The following is a 14,191-nucleotide window of genomic DNA, read 5'->3' on the forward strand; positions in this document are numbered from 1 at the left end:
CTTTGAAATCTGGTACACTGAAAAAAAAAATTCCTCCTAATATGCATGGAATTCCAAAATTTTATCCCTCCCCCCCCTTTTAAATTTAGTTCGGCTATACCTTTCTGTTCTTCTCCTGGGAGTTTTCAAAACTGCATCATGATTATACAGGGATGGAGTTCTCGACTAATGTAGATCTGTCTAAACCCATGGGATTGTAAGTCTGCTTCAGACTGGGATGCGGATTTTCCCTATCGAAACCCTCCTACTTCAGTTAAGCTGGATGAATCCAGCCCTGTCCAGAGAAAAGTTTGTGTTGAAGTGGATAGAATTGAAAATGTGGGCTAAATAGCGGTTACTGGAGAAATGAGGAAGGTGAACGTTGAGCTGCGACTGTAAATCTTGATGTGCCTCTCTGTCTCTGAAGGGTAGTCAGCAAGGTCTCTCTTGTGTGGGGAATGAAAGGAAGAGCTGCTGAGCCAATCAGGTGGGCCTGTGCTGTGGAAGGACCACAACCACAGCGGAGGGGAGCTGTCGCAGCTGTGGATAGAGTGACATGATCCTTGTAGTACGACTGTCCCTGCAGAACTCGGGGAAGATTGTCTGTTCCATGTGTGCTGACTCATTGTCAGTCTCCTTGGCCCTTAAGATGTTTGCGCGGTCTGTATGCAGGCTGTGTGTCCTGTACTAGCAGTCCTGACTCTCAGATTGCATCATTATGTGGCTTTCTGGATGAGCATGTGACCCAGGGAGCTGCAGTGCTGGTGGGCCATCTGATACTTTTCTGTCCATAGGTGCAGTGGATGGTAAGGCTGGGGTTGCTGGAGTGGCCTGGAGCATGCAGAGCCCTGAGCATGCAGGAGGGTGTGGTCAGGAGTCAGTGTGTGAGGAACTGGGTGTTCTGAGTTCCTGCCAGTCTGAAGCAAGTGTTACCATTGACCTTTGTTGACATATGATTTAGTAACATCTTTGGCCTGAGCCATGTGAGACTCAGATTTCTCTTTCTCCTAGAAGGTTTGTAACAGATGGACAGTGTCCAATAATCTGTGCCTTGTTACTCATTGGGAACCTTTGATAAATTGTCTGGGTCCCTGGCACACAATAGGCTTGCAGCAAATGAACATAATTAAATAATTAATTTATTAAGTTGCAGAACTTAAAGTGATAGGGCTGAGCTGTCTAATTGTCAATGGGTTAATTCGCAGGTGCCATGCTTGCTACCTGTGTTTGTGAATTAATTTGGTTGCACAGCAATGTATCTTTTCATGAATTGTACCGAAGGCTGTAAGGATCCCCGAAGGCAGAATGTTGATTTTGGTTTCATGGCTTGCATTTCCTTGGGTTGTGCTCTGTATTTTCTTCCCTTCCTGTACTTGTTCTTCTATCTCTAACCTTTGAATGAAATGGTCCTGGGAAACAACTTTCATTGGTTTTATAGTTTTGAACAGTTTAAATCTGCCTTTTGCAGAAAGGATTGGTGTTCATGATCTTTTCTACCAAAAGGCTTGACTGGAAAACCCTTGAAGTTCCACAAATACTGCTATTTATTTGATTAGGCAATCTTATATAAAAAGAAAGAAGAAAGTGCTTCCTTTTCAACTTAGGAAATTTACCACCATCACCACCCCCTAATTATAAGATTGTAGCAATTCTGAATGGTCGGAAGAATTTGTTTTTGCTTCAGTTTTTCAAGCTTCTTGTGTATCAGCGTGCTTTGGCAACTATAATTGAATACATCTCTGGTTACCACTACATTAACATAAGGGAATTGTGCTATAGATGTGAGTATTCAGTGGGAGGAAGAAGTTAGACTTGGGTCTTTGTTATGGATTAACTTAATGATAATTACTTTTGTTAAGAACCACTGAGACGTACACCACCACCACCACACATACGTTCATTCTCTCTCTCTCTCTGCCTCGGTCTCTCTCTCTCTCTTTTACTCTGAGTGGGACTATTGATAGTTCAGGAGGTTTGGAAGATCTTGAAACATCATATCAATTGTTATGCAGATAGTGACATCTTCCATAAACAAAACCACATTGGAATTTCCAAATATATATGAGCAAATATTGAATGACTAATGGATGGTTATTGTTAATTGTATACTTGACAGAATCTAGAATCACTTAGAGATAGGTCTCTGAGCATGCGTGGGAGGGCTGGGCTATATTAATTAGTTAACTGATGTGTTGAGATCCATCATTTTAATTACAAAAAACATTTTTATGTGTATAGATGTTTTGCCTGTATGTTTATCAGTGTACCATATATGTGCTTGGTATCCATAGAGGTCAGAGGTGTTGGATCTCCTGGAACTAGTTAGTGATGGTTGTGAACTTGCATGTGGGTGCTGGAGTTGAACCCCAGACCTCTGGAAGACCATCCAGTGCTTTTACAAACACTGAGCCAATTCTCCAGTCCCAGGAAGATCCATCCTGATTGTGGGCAGAACCGTTTCCTAGGCAGGGAATTCTGGATTGTGTGCAGTGGGTGGAAGTATACTGAGTCTACGTTTATCCCTTCCCATTTCTCAACTCTACATGGCAGTGTGACCTACTCCATGAGGCTCTCGAGATGGTGCATCCCCTGCTGTGATGGAGCCTTTTCTTTAAGTTGGTTTTGCCAGAGTATCCCCACCATCCCCACAGGAAAAGAAATGAAGGCACTACTGAGAAGACTTGGCTCATCAAGCATTTCTTCCCAGTTGCAGAAGGTCTTACAGCTCCCGATGGGATAGCTACCTTTGCAGACATCAAGGCATTGCCAGACACCGTGGAACAGTCAGGAGACTGGGCTTTTCAGGTCGGACATGGGGTTTGCACCAACAAGAGTAGAGCATGGGGCTTAGATGGCCAGCCAACCTGCTTGTCTCTTCTCTAGCTTCAACACACGTTTTCACGTGTACCCATAAGTACAATAATTCTGATTGGAATTTCCGGGAAATTGGAGGTTGGAGTTTTGATCCATGACTCTTTTCTCGTTTTACAACATTAGGGTTCTGGGATTGAACTCAGATCTTCTTTACTGACTGAGCCATCTTGCTAGCCCAGAAAGGCTTTCTTTTATTCAAACTTAAAATTTTTAATGGAGTTACATTGTATGTAATGCCAAAGTAGAGATTCAGTATGATGTTCATTCTGTTAAGTCAACCAAAGGGCTTTGCTTCTAAGACTATCACTTCAGACCTAAAACCAAATTATAATTATGGCAAGTGGAAATAACTCAAGAAACCTTTCAGACTTAAAACCAAATTATAATTATGGAATAATTATAATGTGGAAATAACTCAAGAAACCTTTTAGACTCTAGCATACAGCTAGTTTTTTCCCTAACTTAAAAGGAAAAGTGAGAGGGTTGTAAGACCAACGAGCTCAGCCTGGACACCTCCAGTGACCAGGAAGGTGTGCATGCCTGTGGCTGTTCATGGCTTCACTTGGTGTGCAGAGCAGTGAGTGTTGAGCACTGCAGCCTTGGCCTGGTTCAGATACCGCTGTTGTAGGGGCTGGGCCTTCCTTTTCTTAGAAAGCTGGAAGAGTTTCCTGTTGACCATCCACCTTCCCAGGTGGCTGGGTTTCTTTTAATCCCCAATCACTACCGTATACATTTCCACCATGGCTGTATTGTGTTCTGGATGGTCTCTAAAATACCGTTGAGACAGAGCTACAGCATCCTGGAATTGAGGGAATTGCTGGAGACCCTTAGTCTCTTCCTGCAGGTCAAAAGCAGAGAACTCAATTGCCTCTGCCTAACAAGTCCCGTTTCAGAATCTCATCCAGAGCCCAGGCCTCTTGAATACTTTCCTTTTCATGTTGGTAGAGTCAGAAAATGACACGATACCAAATTTAGCATGGCGAACTATTTATCTAGCTGCTTTTCTTAGGTTAGAACATAAACTTGTCTTTGGTTTTGGCTGCTGCAGACATTTTGATTTCTCTCTGTCCAACAGTCTCTGGACCTCTTCCCCTAAATGATTGACAGTAACCTTCAGCCTAATTTATGTACCTCTGAGGACTTGGTATTTGGCCTGAGAACATTTTGTGGCGCTGCCATTGGTCCTTCTTCCATCCTTTTCAGTGAAGGGTAACCCTGCCTGTGAACTCCTTGTCCTGCAGGGCAGCTCTTCTTACCCAGGTAGTCTCAGACGATTCTGCAACCCAGAGTGTTCACTGGTTCCATATCTGACCTGCAGGGTGGAAAGCAATATCCTCGTCTGGTGAGGTTAGCAGGTGACCTGGTGAGAGTTGCCATAGAGAGGTCCTGTCTGTTGGTGATTTATAAGATCCACCTCCTGACTTCAGGCAGAAAAGGAAAGAGGAAGGTGGCTGTTCTGCAGCCAGGGTGTCTGTTTGCAGACCTGGTGGTGGGAGATGGAGCCCTGTGTCTTGACTGAAGCTTCTCAGCCTTGTCCTAGAAAAGCTCAAAAAACCCTTTATTTCCCTCAGCACAGACCTGACAGAGGAGGAAGGGGAATGGAGAGGGATGTTAAACTGTCTCAGTGCTTCCCACTGACCTGTAAGGTCCCGGAAGCCAACAGTGGCTGTCATGTCATTTTGTTTGCCCTCAGTACCCCAGTCCATCAGCATCTTGTTGAGGGCAGTGGCGTTTACTGTTTGCCCTCTTATTAATTTTGGGAATCCTGAAAGTCAGACTGTACCAGTGTTTGGGCTCTTGTTTCCAATTTCCAAGCTTCTTTCTTTGCATTTGTCTCAAAGAATGTCTTGATAGTGTTTGTGAATATAGTTTTTCAGTGTAATTGTACCTAAATAAATCACCCTGGTTTCAAGACTCAAGTTTTATGTATAAAATTGCTTGAAGTAATTGAGAATGTTATCTTAATGTTATTTTTTAAATAGCAGTACTAGAATAGCCTCAGAAGCATCTGTAGGTGTCCACAGCCATGATAAATGACAAGCCTAGGTTTTAGAGTTAGTCACCTCCATCTGAGGATGTTGAACAAATATCTGACGGAATTTAGAAATGGAAATTACCAAGAACCTGACTCATGAGTATATTGTGTGGATTAAGTGAGGTCAGATGTCCAAAGTGATAGATAATATAATTCATGGCACAGTATAAGAACACACCTAGAAGGTTTGGGATTTCTTTTTTATTTATTACTGGTGTTAATTTTTATATGGACCATGACAGCACCCTGGCTGTCCTGGAACTCACTCTGTAGACCAGGCTGGCTGGCCTTGAATTCACAGAGATCCACCTACCTCTGCCTCCTGAGTGCTAGGATTAAAGGCATGCACCACCATCGCCTGGCCCTCTGTTTTGAATACCTCTGCCTCTTGTCCCTTGGAAGTCCAAAGCTGTCTTGAGAGTGCCTGACAGCTTCCATGGCGACTTGTGTTTTCTTTCTCCTCTTGGTACCTCTTATTCCCAGTTGTTTTAGCATCTGTTATTTATCTTTACTCCCCGATGCAGACCCTGCCTCTTCCTTAATCACATTTCGAGTCTCCCAATATCAAGGCTGGTATGTCCAAATGGTTTTGGCTAAGGCAGGATTGATGGCTCAGGAAAGCACACAGGTTAGATTCCGACATGCCTTACTGGGAATTGTTTCCCCTACCACTGCTGTGCCTCATCCAGACCACCTACAATGAGACATAGATGTTTTCCATAGTATACTAAAAGATGGACAGTGCTCGAGTTGGGATTATGCTTTTAGGCATGATTTTTTCCTTTTATATTACAAGATCTTTAAACTTAAACTAGTACTTGTCCTACAGTTGGGAAAAAATAGCTCAGTCTTAAAAGCTGAGAAACTTTATAGGGTTGGGGAAGAATTTAGCACAAGTCGCGTAAGTAACTTCTTGCTCTTAGTGATCCCTCTGATCCTTTGGAAAGGGACCCTTTCTGATCCTTTAAAGTGTGGGATGTAACAGCCTCTCACACACCTCCTAATCACTGGTCAATGCCTGTGTCACAGCACAGGTGCTCTTGTGTGGGCAACTGCTCTAGGCGGCGGCATAAGCTGGGAGAGGCCTAAGAGTGAGGCGGGCTAAAGTCTCATGCGATAGCCAACTTTATTCAGAGCATCAGACGGTTTGTACCCTGAGGGTTAAGGACAGCCACATGTGGCAAAGGCATGTTTCCCATAGAGACGTATGAACAACAGCAGCTGAAGTGAATTCCCTCTTGTCCACTACACCTTGGAGGAGCATGGAAACAGGTTCCAAGAACAATTCTGTGTTTTCGAAGACTCTTGTTTTCTTGGCTTTTCTCACAAGCACTAAGAATTCTGCACACAGGACTCCATTGGCTCTTTGAACTGTCTTTGGCTTTGTATGTCTGAATGACCAGGATTGCCTCTTATCCCATCACACCCTCACTTCCATCCTTAGCACTTCTGTGTCCTCTGGTGGCTCTGTGTGGCTCTTGCTGAAGGACCAGTGTCTACTGTGTTCCCGACTCCAGTGCCGCCTTGCTCCATGTCCCCGCAGCAGCTGACGCGGCCGTTCTCTCTGCCCCCTCCCCCTCCCCACAGTACAGTCTGCCACTTACGCCATCCTCCCCGACTGTTCCGGTGATGCTTTGCACACCCTTCTCCCTGAGAACTTTAAACATGGATGTCCTCAGGTGTCTTCTCTCCCCAGTTGTCATGCTCTCCAAGGTTACCTCTTCTGGCCATGACTTCAGCATTTCATATCATGACAGAGTCTGTAACTTTACTGCATTGGAGCAAAGCTGAGACATCAGTAGAAAGAAGCATCACAATGTTACGTCCCAGGAAGGAAGAAAAGAGCAGTGATATAAATAGCATAGTGATATGCAACCCCGTTAATCGTATAGATGGATTTCATTTCAGAAATAGCATAGTGATATGCAACCCCGCTAATCGTATAGATGGATTTCATTTCAGAAATGTCAGCTTTGTGGTAAATGCACAGCCCAGAATCTGAGTGTGATTTCCTTAGCGTGTATTAAATGCCATTTTCAGAGCATGAACTCCTGCTATAAGTCATCTTCCCAGGGGCCGGCAAAACAGTTGTAATAACTCTGTCCAAGAAATGAGAAGTTCTCCAAGTCTCATCTTCAGCTATGAGAAGCATTACTGCTGTGTAGATGAAATAGACCTGAGACAGCCAAACAATGAAGCATAGCTATTAAACTAGTAGGTTTTAAGGATGGTGCCGGAATGCGGTAATTTATTTCACTTAAGATTGTTCCAGCTACCTTAGCGTGCTGTGAGGTGGCCCCTGAACATTGCTCTGTCTTCACACTCTTCGTCCAGTGATGGAATTGTCATATTCATTACCCATTTCTTGTATTGGTGCACACACTGGCAGATCATTTTGGTATTTTTCTTTCATTTATTTTTCCTCCATTTATTTTTTTCTTCTATAGCTTCAAAATTGCTTTTGACAGCTCTGGGACCTGTGAGAATGATTGCCAGACTTTGAAATTTCATTTTCCTGCAGCAGCATCCAAAGTTAACAAAAAGACATGGGAGTAATTCCATTAAGTCTCCCCATCTGCCAACATCTGTGTCCCTCACGTTGTTCTACTGGGATTTCTAAAAATAATTTTAAGTGATATTATAAGCACTTTCATTTCTGTAGGGAGAAGATTTCATACTTGATATTTTTACCTTAAATTATTACCTTATATTATTACCTTATGTTTAGTATATTGAATAATGTTCAGTTTCACTAGTCCTAAAAGCAGAAAAACATTATTTATGTTTCATTTTTGCATATTGTTAATTAGTATACAAACTCTAATTTAGCTACATACCTCTAAACAGCCAAATGATTTTCCCCCAGAGATATGCTATAAAGGGCGGTGGTGGCGCACGCCTTTGATCCCAGGAGGCAGAGGCAGGCGGATCTCTGTGAGTTCAAGGCTAACCTGGTCTACAAGAGCTAGTTCCAGGACAGACTCCAAAGCTACAGAGAAATGCTGTCCCGAAAAATGTATCTTCCTAGTTTTCTCCTTCCATAGCTCTTTTGTAATATCTTTCTTAAAGTTGGTTCAAAATAGAATGTTTGGTAAATAAAATTACACAACCATGTGGGAACTGAAAAAGAAAAAGCACCTTAAAGTAGTCTTGGATCGAAGAAGAGGTAAGACCTGCAATATTGGACTTGATTCAGAGTGAGTAAAGGAGCTGCGTTCTATGATGGAGCTAAAGAGATGGCTCAGCACTTATGGGTCAGTGGCTCACAGTCGCCCCCCGCCCCCAGGCTATCCAGTGCTGCCTTCTTGCCTGCTCAGGCACCTGCACTCACGTGCATAAACCCAGCATAACTGAAAACAAAGTCAACCTTAAAATCAAAATGGGCTGTTGCACTAAAGAAGTCACTGTGTTCCAGTTTTCACACACCGGGTACAGAGTGTCTTGTCTTCTCTGTGGTTTGTCGTGTGGTAGTCCCACTGCAATAACCTTGAAATTGCTCTGCATAAAAACACACAAGTGCTTGATGAAAAGCATTCTGTACACCCAACAGTTGGAGGAGAATTCCATTCATTAGAATCATTAGAAACTTTTCCCAGCAAATCAATGCGGATCTCAGTCTTTAGGGTTTATGTACTTTTCTCTGATAGGTTTCTCCCATATGTATCTTTGTATTCCCTACTATAGTACTTTATGTGAAGGCAGATATTCATACGCCATGTCTACAACTTTACAAACGCATAGAAAAGCATGCTGTTTTCTTTCCTATAGAACGTAGCTCATATTCATACAGTCATGTAACTGCAGAGCTTTAATGCATATGTGTTTTGACTTAAATTTGAAATTTTGTATAACTATGATAAAATAAAACCTCTGACCTTTTTAACCCTAAGGAAAGAATATAGCTTGTTAATGTTTTGTGAGACATTTAGAGTCATATTTTCATAACTGGTATTTTATGATTTGATATACATGATCATAGTCTGCCACTGAATGAAGGAAAATATTTTAATTATTGGAAACATCCTCAGATGTAAGTTTTAGAGTAAGTAGTATAAGGTTACCGAATATTTTGTGATTGGATCTTTTGATTTTCCTCAAACTTCTCTAGGTTGAAAATGTCCGCTTGGTAGATCGAGTGTCCTGTAAAAAAGCAGCACTGGGGACTTTATATTTGACGGCTACTCATGTCATATTCGTGGAGAATTCACCCGACACGAGGAAAGAAACCTGGGTATGCTGTCCACATTTTTGGTCTTACATGTTTTTCATTTGTTTCAGAGTAGAGAACATGGAGTATTTTGGGCATTTGGAGGTGATTTCTGGGATATATTAGAAAAGGGATGTCTTTCTGAAATCACAGTCATATTTACCTGGTGCATCTATGTATCTTAAACATTAACTATTTAGGCATCATCAAAGCTAGACCTAGCAGTGGCCTGGAGCTGCCGGAACTTCATGCCATAGCCGTGGAGAAGAGCTTCAGTCCTGCCGGTTGTAGCATGTCCATATCTGATTTGCTGTAGCTAGTTTTTTGCAGGGTGCTTTAGAATACTTGGTAGTTTTTGAAAGTTTCATACTTTCATACAGTGTGTACTGACCAGATGCTTCCCTCCACCCCCCTTAGTGTCCTCACCCTGTCTCCCTCTCAACTTCATTTCCTCCTCTTATGGTTGTTAATGCCCTAGTCCAGTCAGGACTGTCCGTGTGCACATGGTTATATTGCTAACCACTGTGGCCATGACCCAAGAGGAGAGTGACTCTCCCTTTATCAACAGCTATCAGTTGCCAGTAGTTCCTCCAATGGGCCCCTCCTCCATGCACAATCTTATAGATTATCTGTTCTCTTATTTTATTATATTGATTTTACTTTCTGATAATTTCAAAAAGAAAAGGAAAGCTGGAGACTCATCATGTCACTAGGTATATTTGTGTTTAAACATCAAAACATTAAACATTATATAGCACCACAAACATGACTTTATTAATTACAGCCAAATCTTGACTTGTAGATTTCATTTCCATACTCCACGGACAGGACTACAGTTAGTGGAAGGTAGCCAGAACCACACAGTGGACAGGAACTTCATGGAGACCTGCCCTTAAAGACAGAACATAGATGTCTTCAAAAGCTGGGGAGTCACAGTCCAGAATGGTTTATTTTCTTATCAGTTTGTTTCTTAATGGAATGATGATTGCAGAGGTTCTAGATGAGGTAAGAAAGTAAGGAATGTGGAGTTACTGATCAGAGGGTTCAAAGTTTCATATAGATAGGAGGACAAGGTTTTGAGGTTGATTGCATTATATATCAGGGTTTATAGTAAATCATGATGTATTATATATTTCAAAGTATCTTGAGTAAATTTCAAATGTATCACCATAAAAATCATAGCTCAGGAAGTTGATGCACACACACAGACATATGTGTGTATGTATGTATGTTGACTTAATCATTCCACATTTTTTGTATATATATATGTGTGTATATATATATATATATATATATGAATAGCACTGTGCTATGATCTGTCCACTGAAAATAACAAACTGTGAGAAAGTGAAATATTTTTATTTGTAGCCCGCCCAACTACCAACAGCTTAGAGACCAAGTAGCCATTGAACTTGAGCATCCCATGTGGAATTAAGGAGCATGGTGGCACTTCCCAGTGGAGCCATCTCTAACTTTTGTTGATCGCAAAAGTTTATTTTACAAACTTCCCATGACCTTATTTAATTTTAGATATTAGATGCATTCAGCATTTGACTCTCAAAATGTTCCCTACCTGGAGCTGTGCAAATTTAAATGCTGAATATTTCTCTTCAAAATAATAAGTGCGACTGTCAGACAGTCTGGAACTGAAAACTAAAGCTACGCTCATCTGTAGCTGATTCTTCCTTCAAATCTCCCAGTTCTTATAAACAGAGTACAGGTGTTGAATGAGGCAAATGTTGAGGGATGTTTCTTGTCTGTGGCTCAGAGACCTCTTTGTCCTTGTCATTTTGTTTCTTATTCATACTTACCATACACACATTAACTTTTGGTCCTAGATTCTGCACAGTCAGATCTCCACCATTGAAAAGCAGGCAACGACAGCTACTGGCTGTCCTCTGCTTATTCGCTGCAAGAACTTTCAGATTGTACAACTTGTCATACCACAGGAGAGAGACTGCCATGACGTCTACATCTCTCTGATGCGCCTTGCACGGCCAGGTAGGCAAAGGAACTCGGCATCTCATATGCGACTTCTGAAGAAAGGCACAAGTCACGGTGAAGAGTTTGTATTACGCTTAGGAATAGCAGTGTTTTAGGGCTTGCTTGCTGTTTTTGCCCGAATGATCACTTGGTACATTAATCTTGTCTTTTGAGGTCTCCCGTGAGTTATTTGGTATGTTGGCTTCATTTGATAGCCTTTGTATTTTCTTATATTGTGGTTATAATGTGGTTTTCTTTCATTCTGAAGTCACTTTAAAAAATTACACAACTTTGGGAATTGAGTCACTTGGTATGAGACCTAGGACAGAACTTACAATTTGTTACAAAGAGTTGAAAACATTGTTACCTAAAACATCTAGAGTGTTCTTCCTTTCCCAGAATGGTCTAGTTTCTTGTTTATTTTTCTTTTGTTTCTTTGAGACAGGGTCTCACTATGTAGCCTTGACTGATCTAAAAGTCAGAGTTCTGGATTTTGAGAGGATATATATTTGCTTTGATCATTAGTAACAACAACTAGGCTTTTGTTAGTATCAGTGACTGTTGGGAGAACCTTTTGGGTCTTCCAAACAGAACACTCCCACACTTACAGTGGGGAGAATGTTTGAAGATGGAAAACGGGTAGTCTGTGTAGCTGTCTTCTTCTAGCTCATGTAGTAGCTGGGGCTTTAGCCGGAGAGCTTAAAATATTCACCTGGAGAAGTGTTCTTGACTCTCTGCAAGGTTTGTGTGAGCTTGCTTAGAGGAAATATGCTTTCTGGTTGCTCGTGAAAAACATATCATCTAGCTAGAACCTCAGCGTCACGTGGAAGGTGTCAATGGGGAAATAGGATATGTGCATGGAGTTCCTTTACCAAGTGCATCCTGGTTCAGGATGAGACATTTGTGACCTCCAAAAGGCATTGGGCTGGGTTCTGACTTCCTTCATTTGTAGATATTTTAGATCCAGTTTTGTTACTTATTGGAAGTGATCCCTGGGAGTTGTCACAATCTGGTCATTTTGACTTTGCTTTGTTCTTTCAAGACAGTTGGTTGAGACTGTCCCGATCTCCAAGTGTGTTAAGAATAACTGCAGAGTAAGCCAGAAAATCAGTTGAACTTTCTGGAGGGTGCTCTATAATTGGAACAGCGGTTCTGGGAAGATGTAGGCTAGGCTGCATGCAGCAGAGCTTGCAAGAAGAGTTATGTGCCAGCAATTTTTGTGTCACTGATTAATGGATGTAGCAGGGCAATAAATGTGCTCTGACCGGATTAATGGGATTTAGAGATAGCTGGAGAACTGGGCAGGGCTAAACAGAGCTGGAAGAGCAGCTCTAAGGGTGGCAAAGGATGTGGTGGGAGCAGGATGTGCTAACACTTTCTGTGAGGGTCCCTTTGCTTATAAAAACGCATGCTTTTTCTTCAGAGGTGACATTTTGGTCTTTAGATATTAGATGGAGCCAAAGACCTGATTGGCTGCCTTTTCCATAAATTAAAACGTAGTAATTCATTGAATTAAAACTGTCACCTGAGCGGATTTTAAATGACTCTTGCATTTTGAAACACTGGCATTAGAAACATCAAGTTATGTAACACAGTGTTTTAATAAGTGTGGGAAGATGGGACACAGCCCAGGCAGTTCCTGAGCTGCTGAATGCAGTGCTATTACTAGCTGTAGTCTCGGAGGCAGGACTCAAATCGGGAAGGAGATGAGAGAGGTGGAGGGGCTCATATACAAAGCAGCAGCTCTCTACTGGGGGCAAGCACGGTTCATCACAGATCACCTGGACATAGTTGACAAAATACATCCTTATTCCCCTGATAGGCATGTCAGTAAGAAGGAGAGGATGGGGAGGAGAGACAGAAGAGGAAGGGAGTTAGCTGGGGCACAGTGCTGGTTCCACATCAGCTCAGTGCTTATTCTGGTCATGAACTTGGATCTCTTGTGGCTATCGCTGATTGCAGACTGCTACAGAAGACTTTTTTATGTTTATTTTTTTTACAAAAAAATGTTTGGGAGTTCAAGACTTACGAAGGAGGCCTTCTCCAAGCTATATGGGTCCTTTGGATTTCTGGACAACTAAAACATTAGAAGAGATTTAACTGGTTTTCATTTTATATAAATAAAGATGGGTAGGCATTTGGTCATAGATTATTAAAAAATAGCAGTGTAAGATAATTTAGTTAAAAGAAAGATTAGACCCAGATGAGAAAATACGTTAGTCTGGTGGGTCTGACTTACTAATAAGGCTATGAAATTCTCTGATTAAAAGAAGCCTGTTTCTCAGAGGGCTCTGCTTTCCCATGTGCGTGCTGTCTTTAGTCCCCCTTCTAATTTGCCTCTTGCTGTTTATTTTTGTATCAATTATCTTGCCTTCTTTAGTATTTGTGTATCCTTCAATACTTAAATAATTTATGTTTACTTTTTACCAAATTACAGCCTTTTTTTAAAAAGTTCATCTTAATTCCCAATTCTTCTGCATATCTTCCCTTCTTTTGGTGGTGGGAATTGGACCTAGGGCTTCACACATGCAAAGTGCTTACTGTACCGCTCAGCTGCAGCCACGTTCAGCTACAGCCACAGCCACGCTCAGCTACAGCCACAGCCACACTCAGCTACAGCCACAGCCACGCTCAGCCACAGCCACGCTCAGCTACAGCCACAGCCACGCTCAGCTACAGCCACAGCCACGCTCAGCTACAGCCACAGCCACGCTCAGCTACAGCCACAGCCACGCTCAGCTACAGCCACAGCCACGCTCAGCCACAGCCACGCTCAGCTACAGCCACAGCCACGCTCAGCTGCAGCCACGCTCAGCTACAGCCGCAGCCACGCTCAGCTACAGCCACGTTCAGCCACAGCCACGCTCAGCCACAGCCACGCTCAGTCACAGCCACGCTCAGCCACAGCCACGCTCAGCTACAGCCACAGCCACGCTCAGCTACAGCCACAGCCACGCTCAGCTACAGCCACAGCCACGCTCAGCTACAGCCACAGCCACGCTCAGCCACAGCCACGCTCAGCTACAGCCACAGCCACGCTCAGCTGCAGCCACGCTCAGCTACAGCCGCAGCCACGCTCAGCTACAGCCACGTTCAGCCACAGCCACGCTCAG

General features: G+C 42.6%; 1 protein-coding gene across 2 annotated transcripts in view; it reads left to right on the plus strand.

Moving 5' to 3' along the window:
* Positions 1–14,191, plus strand: part of Mtmr7 (myotubularin related protein 7) — a 90,844-nt gene that overhangs the window by 14,664 nt on the left and 61,989 nt on the right. For both annotated transcript variants that reach the window (XM_041644463.1, XM_041644464.1), the window contains exons 2-3: positions 8,997–9,119; positions 10,934–11,096. In XM_041644463.1, coding sequence (XP_041500397.1) covers positions 8,997–9,119; positions 10,934–11,096 — 286 coding nt within the window. The remainder of the gene's footprint in view (positions 1–8,996; positions 9,120–10,933; positions 11,097–14,191) is intronic.

Source organism: Microtus oregoni, unplaced genomic scaffold, assembly GCF_018167655.1.
Source record: "Microtus oregoni isolate MIOR12 unplaced genomic scaffold, Mior012 000096F_ref0000112, whole genome shotgun sequence".
In the NCBI taxonomy this organism is placed as follows: Eukaryota; Metazoa; Chordata; class Mammalia; order Rodentia; family Cricetidae; genus Microtus; species Microtus oregoni.